Here is a 17474-nt window from a genome sequence, read left to right on the forward strand (position 1 = left end):
CCTCCTCGTAAAGGGGAGGTTGTACATGAAATCCAGATCTGCTCTTAAAACGAATGTGGTTCTTGATTTCGTTCTTTCAAAGAAGTAGAAAATCTGGCAGAATATGATGACCCAGAGATCTCCACCATGGAATGAACAAGAATATTTGCAACGTCTTCGTTAGCACTCAATGACCCACGTAACTTCAGAGCAGAACTGGAAAGGGACACCGATTTGCCTGCGAACCTTATCCTATGGGGGGAAAAAGGTGTTCCAGAATTCATGGAAGACAAGCACCGCGCAGATGCAAGAGGTGCTCTTGGCATTCCTAGGTCCCCTGGGAGCCTTGACATGAGTCCTTTTTTAATCGCTCAGTCGATGTTTCAGCTGCCTTACTGAAGTCTTTATTGCTGTGACAGCAAGCTGACCACCAGCGTACTACTAGTAACTTGGCGATATCGTCTGATCTGGGCACTGCCACAGTAGACCTCAGTATGCCAGAGCTGCCGAAGTAGATTTACAGAAATCTATCTATTGCATCTATTACAGATAATGTTCAGAAATTACTATAACACTTATAACAAGGCTACAGGTTTAGATTAAATACACCCCTATCACAGGGGAGTTTATTTCGCATCTCACTGGATAGTGGTGCGACAGAGGCATTTGTCTCTCCTCAATTTTCATAAAAAAAAATCCAAAGAACTTGACATACACTGACTGCAGTTATATAAACGGAGCTAAATGAGCAGGCCGTGGAGCAGTTAAAGACACACGTCATTTAAAGAGATCCAATAACTGAGAAGGATAACATGACATTGCATCAGAGAAGTGCTTGGCATGTGGAACTCGACAACCTCATACTGATATATATATATATATATATATATATATATATATATATATATATATATATATATATATATATATATAATATATATACTCAGACCCCAGTGGGTTTATATTACATAAGATGTTAAAAATAATGTATGCTTGATAACCGTTTCCCACGTCAGCGAGGAAGCGCCAGGAAACAGACGAACAGCCCATCCACTCATATATATGCATAAACGCCCATACACGCACATATACATATCAAAATATACATACATACAAAGACATATACATATGCACACATTCATACTCGCCTTCAATCCATCCCAGCGTTACCCCGCTCCACAGGAAGCAGCACCGCTACCATTTTGTACCCTAAAAGCTGTTCTCAATAACTGACAGTGGCTTAACTTGATAAGTTCTTATGCACATGGAAACCTTTTTTTTTCCGGAGAAGGGCAACGTATAACAAGAATCAACATCTTCAGACTGGGTTGAGAACATATGGGTTCCCACAGAGTACTGTGATGGAGCTGTGTTGACTGTCAGCTGTATAAACCAACAGTGACAGAAGTCACTGAATCTACAAGTGTAAGCTTCAAAATCGGCCAATTAATTGAGTGACAAGCTTCGCTCAAAAAACAAACAAAAAAAACCCGACATTCTCAGTCGTAGATACAATTGAAAAAACAAACAAAAAACTTTCGTATTGATTAATGGACAAAAATAAAGATGGAATACTTGAAAATAAATTGACCCTGGTTGTTTAGTACTTGTATTTAGAAAAAAAAACTACGTTGTTCATTACTTGTATTTCAAAAAAACAACATAGTTAAACAATGTACTCAACAGAGCTAGGTTTCATAAGGTCATCTAAAAATCTAGATCAATAATAATCTTTCATCACTGTATCAAAGTCTTCGAATACTGGATCATCCACAATGGTAGCCATGCTACTACACAGTCCGCAAAGTGAATACAAAAACTTCGTGAAGAAGCTTATTTAACCTTTAGGTTCACAAAGGTTAAGTAAAGCTTTTAACCATAAAGAACAAACGTAACATTGATGACATACTTATTCTCTAGATGGATTCAAAAATAGAAACAAACCTAAACCGGTCTCTTACGTCAGGAACAGTTATAACTCAAGCTATATTTATATATATGTATATATATAAACAGACATTTATTCAAAGTTTAAATAATAAACCTTTTATGCCATGTGATGACACTCTAAAAACTTATTAACCACATGAGATTGTCTAACCCCAAAAGGGTTAGCACCTGGCAAATGAAAATCTAGAGCAAGACAGCAGGAAGCGCTGGATGAATTGAATAACTCTTGGCGTTTATCATTAATCACAAGGAGGTATAACAGAGTATTTCCTGACAGTAACAAGTAACCTGTCATGCTCATGCGCTGGTGATAAAATGAAATTACTCGCAGATACCATCATCTGGCCAGATGGATGGCAAACCCCCCCGACATTACCCCAACCCCGCTGATGCTTTCCCGGCATCCCCGGGCACGAGGCTGGCAACACCGCCATCCCCACTCACACACTACACATACACACTCAGGGTTCTTCCACAGTCCTTCTGTCCTAACTCTGCATTCAGTGAGAGAAGCTACTGCCCCGAGTGCAATCCTCATGAATAATAAAATTCCAAATGGGGTTTCACAGGAGGCGCACAGTGCGCGCATGCGCACAGCATAATAACAACATTCACTCGGGCCGCAATAACATCTCCTGTGTTGTGGGGGTGAGCAGCACAGCAGCAGCAGCAGCAGTTGTCATCGCCAGAGGCAGAGAAAACCCAGAGTTACGTCATATTAAGTACAGGAGACAATGAAAGGAGGGAGAACGTAAGAAGACGACACGAAAGATCTTGGAAGTGGTTGTGGAAGAAGACAGTAGTCGAGAGGCAAGTAGAGAGGAGGTCAAAGCCCGTGCATTTTCCATGTAGGCCAACATGAGATGATGACAGTACAGTAATGAGTACAAAATGTGTGGCACATTCGAGCACAAGGTGGAGATAAAAAGGGTAATAGTATGCTCCTGGGGAGAGGCGGTTCCATCTCACAGAACGGTAGGTATGGTCAGGTTAATGCTCCTCCTCATTACATATTTATCAGTAGTGTAACTTAAGAAACTACATCAACTAATGAAACCTTATCTGGCTTATGTAACTTAACAACATTCAGTCTTTACTAACTCGACCCATTCTGATTCTTGTCGGTACTGGTATCCTAATGTCTGCTCCCTTAAGAGAGATATGTACCAGATAAAGTACTTCGAGGTAGGAATTATCAGATTTCGACAATTATTCTTTTGTAACAGTACTGTAAGTTTTTTGTTTTCTAAGAAGGAAAGGTATTGCAATCAAGGCAGCGGTATGATGAATAAGGTTTGCATGTTGACTCTGTATTTTGAACCATTCCACAGTAGCATCTTCCACTCTTATCTCTTTAAGGAACTGGATAAAAGTGGAATCACTAAAAGTCTAGCTTTTCATCGCCTTTGGTTTTAGGTACTGAGAGAGTTAGTTATGCTGGGCTAGTGTAGTGTACAGAGAACAATAACAGTTACGAAGCATGATTTTAAGTAAGGCGATACTAGTGAGGCTCATGTTTAATAGGAAAAATATAAGGCAAAGGAAGGTAAAACGTGGTAAAACATTAGTCGAAAGGTAACAGAACCTCTTGAAAATCTCATTGGTGTTTACTGACAACGACATTCATGATTGCTGTAAAGCTAGTGTAACTTATAGTACTGCAAGAACCCTAGTTAATATGAAATTTAGTTTATATAAGCAGTTTATTGCTTTTCAATGTGCCTTTTACTGATTCTGATTCACAGTGTCCATTCGAATGATGATGCCAAATTTTTGATTTCATTAAGATTCACCGGAGGTTGCAGTGTCCTGCATCCTGCACGTAAATTTGATGTTATATTAGTTATCATTTCAGCTACTAGATGAGGCTGTGTGAAATGTTTATCGCACAAATGCTGCTGGATATCAACAGATGACAGACTGAGTGGCCCTTCTTGCCACTGCTATTCTGTACGATCTTCAGCGGCACACCAATTTCATGTTGATATATTTCTGCAGTACACTGAAGGCACTAAGTGAAGATTTCATCAGTTCTGGTGAATTTTTGTTTTTGTTTATAAGTGTTTACTTTCCTTGACATTAAGTAAACACACATTTTTCTATCATGATTATTGCCTTACAGTACATGATAATTTTTATTAGAATGTAATGCTTCAGTTCATTTGCTCTGCAACTGTTACTGTATTCTGTAAACACTTCGTTAGGATTGTAGAACCAAGTCAATATATATCCAAGCCTAATAGCACAGTGGAATTAAACTATATCTCAACTTTGGTATCACTGCACTTCTTTGAGAAGTGATTAACACTGGGATGAACCAATGATAAAGGTTTAATCTCTCAAAACACTGATGTAGACAAATACATGGTCACGACTTTTTTTTTTATATACTTATTACATATATGCCACGCAGCTTACCAGTATTAAGCATTACAGATGCACCATAATAACAAATAGAAATATATAATTTTGTGTAGTGGGTAGTAACTACTTATTAACAATAATTGCAGATTTATGTCTTCAATGATTATAGTAGCACCTGTCTTTTGCAGGATGGAATGATCCTGTAACTGGTGACTGGGAAGTTTGTCTCAACTGTAGTAATGGTAAGCCTACTGAGGTCGGAGATTATATAAAGGATGAGCAGATTCAACGGACAGTTTATACATCAAGGCCAATGTTAACCATTTCTGTAAATATAGTATTTATTATCAATAGCTTTGTCTTTGGTCTTTACATTGTATATGTGAGTGGTATGCAGATCTAAGTGTATTACATAAACTTTACCCTGAAATATCACGTAAGTGAAAGGATGACTTGAATGGAATATCCTGCATTATGAAGCTTCTTTTCATACAGTCATGGAACATTTTAGAAAATACTACTATTTCATTTTCTCAACTTTTTGCTTTTCTATTACTCATATCTGTGCATGTATCCTTTTCAGAGGCAGCCTTCCAGAAAATTCATGGTTGATATATTTCATAGAACTTCTTGATCTATGATTTTAGTTTTATGTGTACAGTTTCTTCTAATAAACTTTATGTTCAAGCTGACTGATACTGTGTATTTGGATTTCAAACATTTTTTTTCTTCAGTAATTCATTTTTCATATTTGTTCACCATATTCCATTGTAGTGCGAAAGTACCAAGAACGGATCACTGATGGCCCATTAGCTCTCATGCAATCTCTACTGTCACATATAATGTGCTGAAACTATATGACATCTTCCACAGCCAAGACCCATTCTGTTTCATGGTTCTCTTGGACACTTCACATGCCCTGGTTCAGCACATTGCTCCCCTTATGCCTCAGTGCTTCTTTTTAGTCAATTCCATGCACATCTCATGCACTCCTTAATGTTCAGTATCTTGAAGCCTGTTTCACTGCATCCTTCCACCTCTTCGGTCTCCCCTTTCCCAAGCTTCATCTACTTCGGATGCATAGATCTCATAGTTGTTCTTCGCTCATCATTTCTAATGTCTAAATCAATTTATCACACCCTTGAGTATTATAAAATCACTAACTCATTAAAGATTTTAGTATGTATGTAAAGCTAGGATACATTACAGATGTTGAAATTATCCATTGATAGTAGCATTTGTATTTATTTATTTATTTATTTTTTTTTTTTTGAGATCGTGAGGTGGTAGCTAGGCACTGAAGAAAACTTAGCATCCATGTGTCTTGTTGATGTTATCTACAGTATGAATTAAGCTTACAGTAAATCTTTGATGAGCAGGTGAGATTTTTACATTATTATGATTAAGAGTGCAATTTGATGGATGACAAATATATGGGTACACAAATGCTTCTATGTTGTTGGCACAGATTTTGTAATTTGGTACAAATATTTTAAGGAAAATTTCTTGAAAGATGACTGATAAGCAATAGCAATATTTTTTTATTGATTAGCACAAGTTTTCAAGTAGAGTCTGATAGATCAATGTTTGCATGGTTAGGGCAAACCAGTTTTGAGCCAACTACATTCCATAATATTGTGTGATGTTTTAGCAATTTTTAGATTGCCAAGTTCTTTATTTACAATATTTCAGTCACTGTTGTATTGTGGGACTCACTTCCTTTTCTTATTTTCTTCCTGGCTTACAACTCTTTCTTTCTTTAACCACTAAACTGCATAGACTGATTAATTACCCTTCCATATTAAGTTTTTTCCTACAGAAAATATGAATATTATAAAAGAATTATCTCTATGCTGGTATGATTGAGTGTAGAGAGTGGAGGTGCCACAGTGGCATATATACTTCATAGTTCTGCCGCTAAATGGTAATTAAATTTTTTCGAGACATGACTTCATACTCCATACACCTAAGTGCAGTCCACATTTTTTGGTTTCTTTCCTGGTCAGATTTCACACTATATTCACCAAACACACTATACAAATACTTATTACGTATGTGCAATTATTTACATAGGCGGAACTATGTTTACTTGCATGAATAAAGGAAAAAAATAATTTTATAACCAGAAATATACACATGAATATTACAGTTGTTCCATGAACTAAATATTCCTGTTTTACAACCTGAGGAAAATTTACATGTCCAACTGCCAGGGTTTTGCTTTTTAATTACACAAAAAATAAAAATCACTTTCACTGATTTTCTGTTCCGATTCACTTCACTGGCTTATAAACTGGGTCTCTTTACAAGGAGACAGAAACATAAGGAAAGATCTTGATTTACTCAAGTTGGCAACACTCCTTTGTTCAATTTGAACTTTTAGAAAGCTTCTACTCCCAAACCCCATTTAAACTTACAAAATTTGGCACTTTCAAAGTGGATATCCAATGCATATACCACTTGGGGGTCCCTTTATACTCTGCTTCTGACTTTTGTACATAATATGTTTCATGAGTTGAAGAACCTTCAAAATCTTGAAAAAAAGAGGGATCACTGCACAGACTTCTTTCTTCAATCACAGTGTATGCTTAAGATCATGCAAAGTTGATGTGCATGGACCCTCTGTGATGATCTATGGGTGAATGATATGCGAGATATTTTTTGAAGCTGTCAAGGTAGTATGTTAATAACATTGGTGGAATCAGTTGGTAGGTAGTAGATGGTAGGCAGCCACTGACCAGGGAGGTATATTACCGGTACTACCTGCCTAGGTATCAGGATACTTAATGACAGCTAAATTCTGTCCACAGACATGCAGTCTCTCTTGTCCCACATAACACTTGACAACACTTAACTCACACAACTTATTTTCTGTAACTCTGGTTTTCCTGCAGTGCATACTGTTTGATAGTCTTACCTTTAGGCAAAATGGTAGGAATAGTAGATAGAAGTGGTAGACTTGAATAGCAGGCATGAACATTATGTGGGAACATTCGGCAGGAATACTAGGTAAAAGTAGACAGTAACATCATTAGGTAAGAGCTTTTTGAAACTGCACTAGAGTTGTCCTCTGCCAGTGCCTGTTGAGGTCGAGGCACAAAAGGCTAAGAAGAGGCACAGAAGTTCACCAATTATGGATACTCTTTTTCCATAGCCACTCCCTTTATTTATAAATTTCATGTATTACATGTGTCAGTATTGGCATTAAATTACATGTAAAAAACTATATACAGTATCTGGCTTGAAGCACATAGTTTTCCTTTTCTGCTGTAACATTTCTGATTTTGACTTCTGATGTAAGAACAACTGGAAAGGAATATAATAAAGTAAAAGAATGATCCAACACCTGGAGGGGAATGGAAAAACTTTAAAGAATGAACCACAAACTGGAATGGGATGAAAAAAGTAAAACAATAAAGTAGTCTCTAGGAACAGCTAATCACAAAAGTAAAGAATTACATCCATGCATTATTTGTAGTTATGAAGTATACTGTACGATGAAATGATACAGGGTGCTCCATTATGTTACTTTGCTTAAAATAAATGTAAGTTGTAGTGAAAGTACTAGCAGAATGTATGCAGAAGGATAAGGTTGTAGGTGGATTAGCTGCTGTTATCAAAAATGATTATTGACATTGCTCTCAAATGGCTCATTTAATTTTTTCCATGTGAAGTTGTGTGAGATGGGATTTCCATGTCAAAGAGAATTTTGTAGGTGCCCTGGAAATGTTGCAGTTATGCAAGTAATGGTACAAAATTTTGAATTATGCAATTTTTGTAGCGAAAGGTTTAAAAATATAGAAATTTATACCATACTAACTTGCTTTGAATGTATGAATCACCTAAAGTGGTGTAATTTGAGATAGGCCTATTTTACGACTGACTTTTGGCAGGGTTTGAATGTTGTGGAACACGACTGCAGTGGCTTGCCACCATCTCTGGGAGTTGTTCTACCAAAACAACCATCTGAAAAGTCCGCTGTCACAATGCCAGACCTCCAAGGCTCATCCTCATCTCCACTGATAACCACATCTGCTCCCAGTAGCAAACTTAATAAATCACCTCTCACTGAAGATGGAAGGGAGTTTGTGTGTGGCTGGGGAGCGGCATTCATCAATATTACTGTCACATTTCCAATGAACAAGCTCATGTTTCGGCAGGTACGGTAGGTGGCATTGTAGATAAGTTTATTGATCTTGTTGTCATAATAAATTTTTTGATGACCATAGCCAATTTGAAAGAGATCCTTGATTGTATGTTTATCATCATTTCTTGAGCATCACAAACATCAGTTCAGATGTACTCATCATTTTGCTTATTATTTTCACTCATTTAATTGCAATTCCTCTTACTTCATCCTCTTTCTTTCTTTGCTCTCGTGTATTCTTCTGGGCAGGTTAGGTCATATCTTGTCTCTTCAGTAAGTTCTGTCTCCACTGTTGTTCTGAAATATAATGGTTGTTTTCCTTAGTTTGGTCCCTTAAATCCACCTCCTTACCACTTGACTATCAGTCCATTGCAATGTTAGACATTATAATCTCTCACATTTGCTTAAGTTAACATTCCTGACTTCTTTGTCTTAGGTAGCTATTCTTCTCCATTGCCTCCATTACCTTTGGTCTAAATTTTGAAGCTTCACTGAATGCCTTCTTGTTTGCAGGTTTCTTAGCCTGCTTAAGCACATCTTTGTAACAAAACTCCATATTGATAGTATTAATTACTGGCCATCAATATGTTTTCTGTATATATGTACCTATTCTCTGTTTTTCTTTTATCTCAGAAATTGCATTTAGCACATTGTTGCCTCTGATAATCTGTCTATCTATCTATCTATATCTGATGCACATTCCCATCAGGAACTTCCTCTAGGGGAGGGCCATGGCAAAGGGGTCTCCATAACTGGTGATCTCCAATGCCACTTCTTAGCATTTCAGTGCCTCAACCTAAACGGGCCACTGGAAGAGGGCAGCTCCAGGACAGTGTTTCCAGAGGCTTCTACCTAATGTTCCTACTGACAACTACTACCTAATGTTCTTACTGGCTACTTCTACCCAGTTTTTCTAGGTCTCATTATTTTTTTTTTTCCTTTGCCACCTTATCCTTTTAGCTGGAACATGGTCTTGCAGTTCAGTAATCAACTGTTTATATCTTTCTGTTAGTCTCCATCTTTGCTAACATTCTTAGGTTTTGTGCAGTGTACTTGTTGACTAAGTCTGCAGTATTGATTCATGAGCCTTTATGTCTTCAGTTTTTTTTCTGAAATATCTGTTTTCTTCTGCATGCATCGATCTTGAATACTCAGTACTTTGAACTTTTCAAAGGTGAACCATATACTTCCCAGATAATTCTGTTTCTGACATCATATATCACCTTTGTAGTTTGCCTCAGGTTCCCCAGAGGTTTCTGCTTCTATGTATCAGTCAGTACCACTGTGTTTGTGATCATCAACCCAAGGATAAGCTCTTTTTCTTTTGTCATCAGTTTCCAGCAGTTTCTTGAGATCACTAGTGGGTATTTTAATTTTTTTCAACGGTCTCATAATCATCCAGAGAAGACTAGATGTGCTTTTCCTCTGTTTTTGTTATGAATTTGTTGTGTGAGTGTATCATGTTCTTTGATTATATTTCTGTATTCCTTTTATGGAATTTCTGATCTTGTTTCACTATTATTGACAATAATTTCCAGTTATGGTCTCATCTGACATCACCCCACAATTCTTTTCTGGTTTTTCATCCCTCCAGTTTAGAATCATTGAAATCCCATTCATCTGGCCTCTTTTGTACACACTTAGTCATAACTGTATGGGCATCATATTTCACCTTGCCAGATTCCATTTCTTATCTAAAAGTCAAGCATAAACTTGGCCCTTGGCTTATCCTAAATTGCTCTGTTTTCAGATACAATATAGAAAATTATGGAAATCTTCAAACAGAATTTCGGCTTAACCCCATTCACTTAATGAGGCTTCTCACTGTTCCAAATGAGCTTATACACCAAGAATAATGGTATAACCTAAAATGAAACTTGACTGAAGTGGTTGACGTATCAGAAGTTGGCACAGTATTGTATTTTTCATATTCACCAAGGCGATGAATTGGATTGAATGAAGCTTTGAGTTACAAAGGCATGAAAATGTGTGTGAAATTTTCCTGTTATGGAAAAATTTTCAATGAGTCATATTACATTAGGTATAACACAACAGACTTATTATATTAGAACATAATTATAATCAGTGATTAGGTTTAGTGTAGGCAAAATAAATAATCAAACCCTTATGAATTTTTTTTAATGCACCATTCTGAAACATTTGTAAAACTTCTCATTATCAGAGTGAAAGTAGTGGACAAGATATCCTTCTGAAGTGATTTTTTTTCATTGTTATATGAATATCTTTGAAATTGTAAGGGTGAATTTCCAGAGATTGGGAAAGAAACAACTAAGAAGAGTGGGGTATGATTTGCCATAATGAATTGGTACTTCTGAGAAATACTGCCTTAGGGGCCCCTCTGTTATCACACCCCCCCCCCCATTTGTACTGTAGGCCTGGTGAAGTCCATTTGAATTGTCTCCAAACATTGAGAAATTTTTAGAATACTTTTGAACGTTCTTTAGTGTTTGTGTGTGTTTGTGTTTATGTTGAAGGCTCCAGTCACGGACAAAAGTCCACATCAAGGCCGGGCCTTAATTAAAATATAGTTATAAAATGAAAAAAAAAAAAAGACAAGGGAAAGTAATTATGAATTTTGGAGAAAGTGAAAAACAATCTTTTGAAATGTGCCAGGTCATAGTTATTGGGAAAGAAACGAGAAGGTAGGGAGTTCCAAAGCTTTGACATGCAGTGAAAGAAGCAGGTATCAAAATGGCCCACCCTTGAGATGGTAAATAACTTAATTTCACTGTAGTGGGAGAGAGTTTAACATCTCTTGGACCTTTTATAGAATCTATACTATCATAGAACTTCTGAAACCTCTGCATATTTTCCACATTTGCCATTTCCTTATTCAGTTTACCCCATTTATCCCTGGGGATAGGGGAGAAAGAATACTTCCCACGTATTCCCTGCGTGTCGTAGAAGGCGACTAAAAGGGGAGGGAGCGGGGGGCTGGAAATCCTCCCCTCTCTTTTTTTTTTTTTTTTCCAAAAGAAGGAACAGAGAATTGGGCCAGGTGAGGGTATTCCCTCAAGGCCCAGTCCTCTGTTCTTAACGCTACCTCGCTAATGCGGGAAATGGCGAATAGTTTGAAAAAAAAAAAAAAAAAAAAAAAATTGCAAAAGTATTTGTTTGCATCTTTTATAACAAGTTTCTTGCTTGATTTCTTGTTTATGTTCTCTGGTTGTCCTATCCTTACATATTTCAAAGAACTGTTCGCTTTACATATCTCCAGTCTGGTGTGAACACAAAGGTTGTGACGAGGTCTCCCATTACTTTTCTTCCATGGTAAGCAGGTTTAAAGCTTCTAGCCTTTTCTTGGAACTCATCTCTTGATTCTAGAACCATCTTTGTTGCCTTCCTCTGGACCTTTTCTGTTAGTTCTTTGTACTTAAGTACAGTAACCAAACCTGTGAAATATAGTCTTGTTTTGACTTTATATAGATTATGAACAGCTTGCTAAATATTTCCCCTATGAATATATTTGAAAACTGTTCCAATATTTGCCAGCAGACCGTTTCTCTACTATCATCCTAATGTGGGATTCTGACAACAGCATAGGATGATGTCAACTCCCAGTAACTTCTAAAACACAGTGCTGGTGCTTATTTCCAGGTAGACGATGAGGCCTTTTTTTCACTCTGCCCCATCCTCATCACTTTACATTTGCTTGTATTGAATTTCATCCTGCTCACTTTTCACTTTCCTCATTATTAAAATGGTGCAGCGGGTAGCATTCCTGACTGTGACACACTCGCACGCTGCCCAAGGTCAAGTGTATAAGTTTGAATCCTGTTTGCGGCAGTTGGTCCACATTCATCCTAGCTGTTCATTCACCACTTGGGGTTTGTCAATGAAATGGGTACTTGGCTTAGGGGAGAAAGAATACTTCTCACATATTCCCTATGTGTCGTGGAAGGCAACTGAAAGGGGTGGGAGCGGGGGCCTAGAAATCCTCCCCTTCAGTTTTTATTTTCTCAAAAGAAGGAACAGAGAAGGGGGCCAAGAGAGGATTCTTCCTCAAAGGTTCAGTCCTCTGGTCTTGATACCACCTCGCTAATGCAGGAAATAGTGAATATGTATGAAAAAAAATATATGTAGTGTTAATTGAATGGCCTTAATTAAGGCCTCTGTTGGCTGTGCCATTTCAGATATTAAAAAATAAATGTGTGTATGTGTGTCTCTTTACCCATCTGTAATTATGTATTCATATAGTACACAGTTATATACCCGTGGACCTCATCTCTTGAATTTTCTCTAGTGTCATAGAGCTTTTCAAACTACTGTATTCTATCTGCTTTCATGGTTTCATCACTGCTCCTTCCCCTCATCCATAACTCAGATGCTGTAAATACGCTTCTTTACATCTTTTCTAGTCCTTTGGTTGCTTTATTTTGCATCTTTTATTTTAATTTTTTTTTTTTTTTTTTTTTTTAGAAATATTCACTTGACATCATCAGGTTGGTTTAGCAACCAGATTTTCATCAGTCTGCTCCTTTTCCTCTTTACCATGGTGGGGAAATGCACATATAGCCGGTAACTTGACCCTGTAACTCTGCTTTCTTAACCCAGGTTATCACTGATGCTTTCTTAACCCAGGTTATCATTGATGCCTTCTCTGGACCTTGTCTTAGTTCTTTGTGTTTTGTGAAGTGAGTTAGCCATGCTTGAGAAGCTCATACTAATTTAGGGCTTATATACCTTGTAGAACATCTTGTTTAAATACTTAGGTGCAATTTGAGTATTTACTAGTAGAGAGTTTGTTTCCATAACAATACTAATATGGTGTCATGACAGGTTGGGCGCAGTTTTGACCCCCTGAATCCTCCTCTCACACATATTTATATATTTCATCTTTACCCACAAACAAGATATATAATCATATTAGTCTTCTTTTTCTGTGTCACATCTTTTTTTTTTGCATTTACCCATATTGCATAAAATGTGATCACCAGGAGAGTGACCAACAAGCTCAGTATGATTGTTCATTAGTTCTATTTGATTTTTCCAACTTGAAATGCAGTACAGAGCTGTTTTTATTAGTCGGAGAGTTTAGAAAAATATCACTATTACCCAGGCTATTATTAGTAAGAAAATTCAGCAAATACAGATTCTGTTAAAAAACAGATCTAAGAGTTTCTGCTTGCTTGTTCATTATCTGATTGTGATGAAACTTATCTCTGACATAGATGCTACATGGAATATCAACAGCAAGTGCAGCAAACCAGCTCAGGAGGGAAGGTTTCAAAAATTTGTATAGAGGAATCCTTCCACCTTTATGCCAGAAGACTGTTTCTACTTCAGTTATGTTTGGGATGTTTGACCAGTATGGAAAATTGTTAAGATACTATCATCCCCAGTTACCAGATGGTATGTATTCCAATTGAAATTTAATCTTCATTGGTGTGCTTTTAGTCTGTTAACTTTCATCATGAAAGAGAGAAATAGGCAACATCATTTTGTTATAGGCATATGTAGGTATTTACTCTCACTCCCTTCATCTTTTTAAGCAATTGGCTTCCTGAAGTCATCAATGTGAGTTTTATCACTTGCATTTTGTACTGTAATTTATTGAGAGTCCACATCTGAACAAAGAAAGACTTCAATAGTCTGTCCTTACTTTTAGAAAATAGATTTTACTGACATATTTTTCGAAGAACAGGCAGACGGCTTTTGGATGTTAATTCTTTTCTCAGTACTTTCTATAAGAGTCTAGAAATTGTCTGCCGGGATCTCTACCAAAGTAAGAGAAGTTCCATCCTAAGGTAGCAAAGATTTTTGGCTTTGTATGTAAACAAATGTATATCCCCATAAGGAAGCTTTTATATAGTTTGAAGTGTTAAAATAGGAATATAGGAGAGAAATTACTGCATAGGTTTATGATGGAAGAAGGAACATGATTGTACAGTATAGTAATCTATGTGTATATTATGCTGTTACGAGGAATGCATCATACGGCTGGCAGTGTCACCTTGAACATTTATTTATTTGATAAGCTCACCATACACTTTAGTAAAATTTCATTAGTTATATATTTTTTCTTCTTTTTTCGTACTTGTTTGCCTTTCCTTGCTTTAGCTAGGTAGGGCCAGGAACAAATGAAGAGAAAGCTACATTTGCTCACTAGCTGTCATTTGTATTGCACTGAATCCACAGCTCCCTCTCAACAACCAGGAGCCATAGACCTTTTCATGGCTTCTCCAGCTGCTTCGTATGCCCAGTTTCAGTCCATTGACAGCACATCACCCCATATGAACCACATTGCTCCAATCTGGTGTTATTTGCATGCCTTTCAACTGAGCACTCAAAATCTTTTTTACTCCATCCTTCCATATCAAATTTGGTCTCCCCCTTCTCTTTGACCCCTCCACATCTGACATGTATATCCTCTTTGTCAACTTCTCCTCACTCATTTTAATTGTATGTCCAAACCATTTTTGCATACCCTGTTCAACTCTTTCAACCATACTCTTATTATCTTATGCTCTATTTCAAAAACTGCACACAGGATGTCTTCGTTATATTTTCATTGAATAAGGTCTAAGTATTGTGTGTGTCAGTAGAACATTGCTGTCATTACATTTACAAAAATATTTTGTGCAACCTTAAGCATATTTTTTTGTTTTTATGTTGCTTTTTTATAGTTATCATTATTGATTGCAGGTGTAACACTGGCTTTAGCTGCAACATTGGCTGGCTGCACTGAAGCAATACTTTGCCCTTTTGAACGTATCCAAACAGTTTTACAAGATAAGAAATTCCATGGCAAGTACAAGTAAGTACTCACTTTAATTCTCAGTTTAGGTTTCTTAGACTGACTGATTACATGTCTTAGATATATTTCTTGCTTTCATTTACAATCATAGTGTTTAAAGGAAAGTATACAATGATATAAGGTAGTATCATACAAAATTTAATTTTTTTATACTTGTTCTCTGTTTCCCATGGTATCAAGGTGGTGCTAGGAATAGATAATGAATGGCTTCATTTGTTCACATCCACTCTCTGGCTGTCAGGTATATTATACCAAAACCAGAACCCCCTATCCACAACTGGGCCTCACAGACCTTTCTGTGGCTTTACCTGACCCATTCACATTCTCATGGCTCAGCCCATTGACATGTTGCTTCCTATCTGGGTGTGCGTGCCTCACAGCGCCCTGCATGTTAATGCCTAAAACACAAAGCCTCTTTCACTCCGTCCTTGCACTACTTCCTCAGCTTCCTCTTTTTTCTTTTTCCTTTCACTTCTGAATTCTTAACCCTCTTAGTCATCCTCTTCTCACTCATCCTTTCCATATGTCCAAACCATATTAGTATACCCTATTCAGCGCTCTTTTGTATATTGCCACTACTCCATACCTCTCTTTTACACTATCATTTCTCATTTGATCAACCCTCCTCACACCACATAGTTTTTCACTCGCATTTGCCATCATTGCCATGTTATCAGCAACTAATTCACCTCCCAGGCCTCCCCACCCTAAGCAGACTGCAGACCTACCTGTCTCTCCAGGACCCTTGCATTCATCTCCCTTACCACTTGATATACCCTGATTCAGCCCATTTCTATTCAAACACCACATCTAAGGCTATCTAAGGCACCCTCTTGAATGTTTATTCCCTGATAATGTAAAGCCCAGTTTACTCCATCCATCCACCTCTTCCTTGTTTTGTGCTTCAGATATAATCTACAGATTAGGAGGTAAAATTATGGAATTCACCAAAGAAGAATTTGAGCAAATAAGTCATGGAATGATCAGTTATATAATAGTGACACCATACAAAGGGCAGACAGGGAAAGTAACATAAAGCAAAGCAAATCTCAAAGATCTAGGAGTCAGTCATAAATGAGGTGCTTGAATTCGAGGTGCACTATTTCGTATGTAGCGTGGAAATCTGTTAAGAACAAAAATAAAATCTGAATGCATGTTCTTACATAACAATAGGGATGTAAGTATAGATGAATGTGTGAAGATATATAATGATTTTTTTGTTTAATAAATTTTATGTGGGATACTGTGTTATGGGTTAGATTGTTTTTTACTAAAACTATAATGTTAAATTTTTCAGAAACAGCTTACACATCACCCAAGAGTTATGGAAGTACGGTGTGAGGGAATACTACCGTGGAATGGTTTCCATCCTTGTACGCAATGGACCAAGCAATGTTCTGTTCTTTGGTCTGAGAACTGAGATCAAGGACATACTACCCAATCCTAGTAAATCTTGGTGGGGTCATGTGTTGACTGACTTTGTGTCTGGTGCTTTTCTAGGGGCATTCATCTCCACAGTCATGTACCCCATCAATGTCATCAAGGCACACCAACAGTGCCAGGTTAGAGGATTTTCTTGATAGTTTATGTGAATTGCTGTAAGGACTTTCTAGTAAAGTTGCATTCAGCTTATGATTTAGTCCCAAATTCATATATTATCATCATTATTTTATTTTACTTGATTGCTGTTTTCTGCATCAGTAAAGTAGCGCCTTGAAACAGATGAAGAAAGACCCATTCACTCATATACAAATTTATATACATAAATGCTCATACATGTAAATATATCAACATATACATACATAAACATATACATATATACACATGTTCATATTCATACTTGCTTGCCTTCATCCATTCTTAGCACCACCCTGCCCCATATGAAACAGCATCGCCACCCTGTGTCAGCAAGATAGCGCCAGGAAAACAGAGAAAAAGGCCACATTCATTCACACTCATTCTCTAGCTGTCATGTGTGATGCATTGAAACCTTAGCTCCTTATCCACATCAAGGCCCCACAGATGTTTCCATGTTTACCCCAGACATTTTGAATGCCCTGGTTCAGTCCATTGACTACATCGACACTGGTATACCACATCATTCCAATTCACTCTATTCTGCATGACTTTCTCCCTCCTACATGTTCAGGCCCCGATTACTCAAAATCTTTTTCCCTCCATCCTTCCACCTCCAGTTTGGTGACCCACTTCTTGTTCCTTCTACCTCTGACACATATATCCTCTTTGTTAACCTTT

The 17474-nt window shown here is 37.2% G+C and overlaps 1 protein-coding gene across 5 annotated transcripts in view; it reads left to right on the forward strand.

Annotated features, from left to right (window-relative positions):
• The first annotated feature begins 2322 nt into the window (after positions 1-2322).
• The window catches only part of LOC139761691 (mitochondrial nicotinamide adenine dinucleotide transporter SLC25A51), a 28939-nt gene continuing 13787 nt past the window's right edge, over positions 2323-17474 (forward strand). Inside the window, exons 1-7 of one of the 5 annotated variants that reach the window (XM_071686034.1) lie at positions 2323-2739; positions 4482-4535; positions 5569-5672; positions 8187-8453; positions 13633-13813; positions 15107-15218; positions 16516-16780. In XM_071686034.1, the coding sequence (XP_071542135.1) occupies positions 8280-8453; positions 13633-13813; positions 15107-15218; positions 16516-16780 (732 nt within the window). In that variant the 5' untranslated portion in view covers positions 2323-2739; positions 4482-4535; positions 5569-5672; positions 8187-8279. Of the gene's footprint in view, positions 2740-4481; positions 4536-5568; positions 5673-8186; positions 8459-13632; positions 13814-15106; positions 15219-16515; positions 16781-17474 lie in introns of those variants that run through there. The other 4 variants (XM_071686033.1, XM_071686037.1, XM_071686035.1 and 1 more) reach the window with 4 other exon arrangements.

The sequence above is a fragment of the Panulirus ornatus genome, chromosome 41, assembly GCF_036320965.1.
Source record: "Panulirus ornatus isolate Po-2019 chromosome 41, ASM3632096v1, whole genome shotgun sequence".
Classification (NCBI taxonomy): Eukaryota; Metazoa; Arthropoda; class Malacostraca; order Decapoda; family Palinuridae; genus Panulirus; species Panulirus ornatus.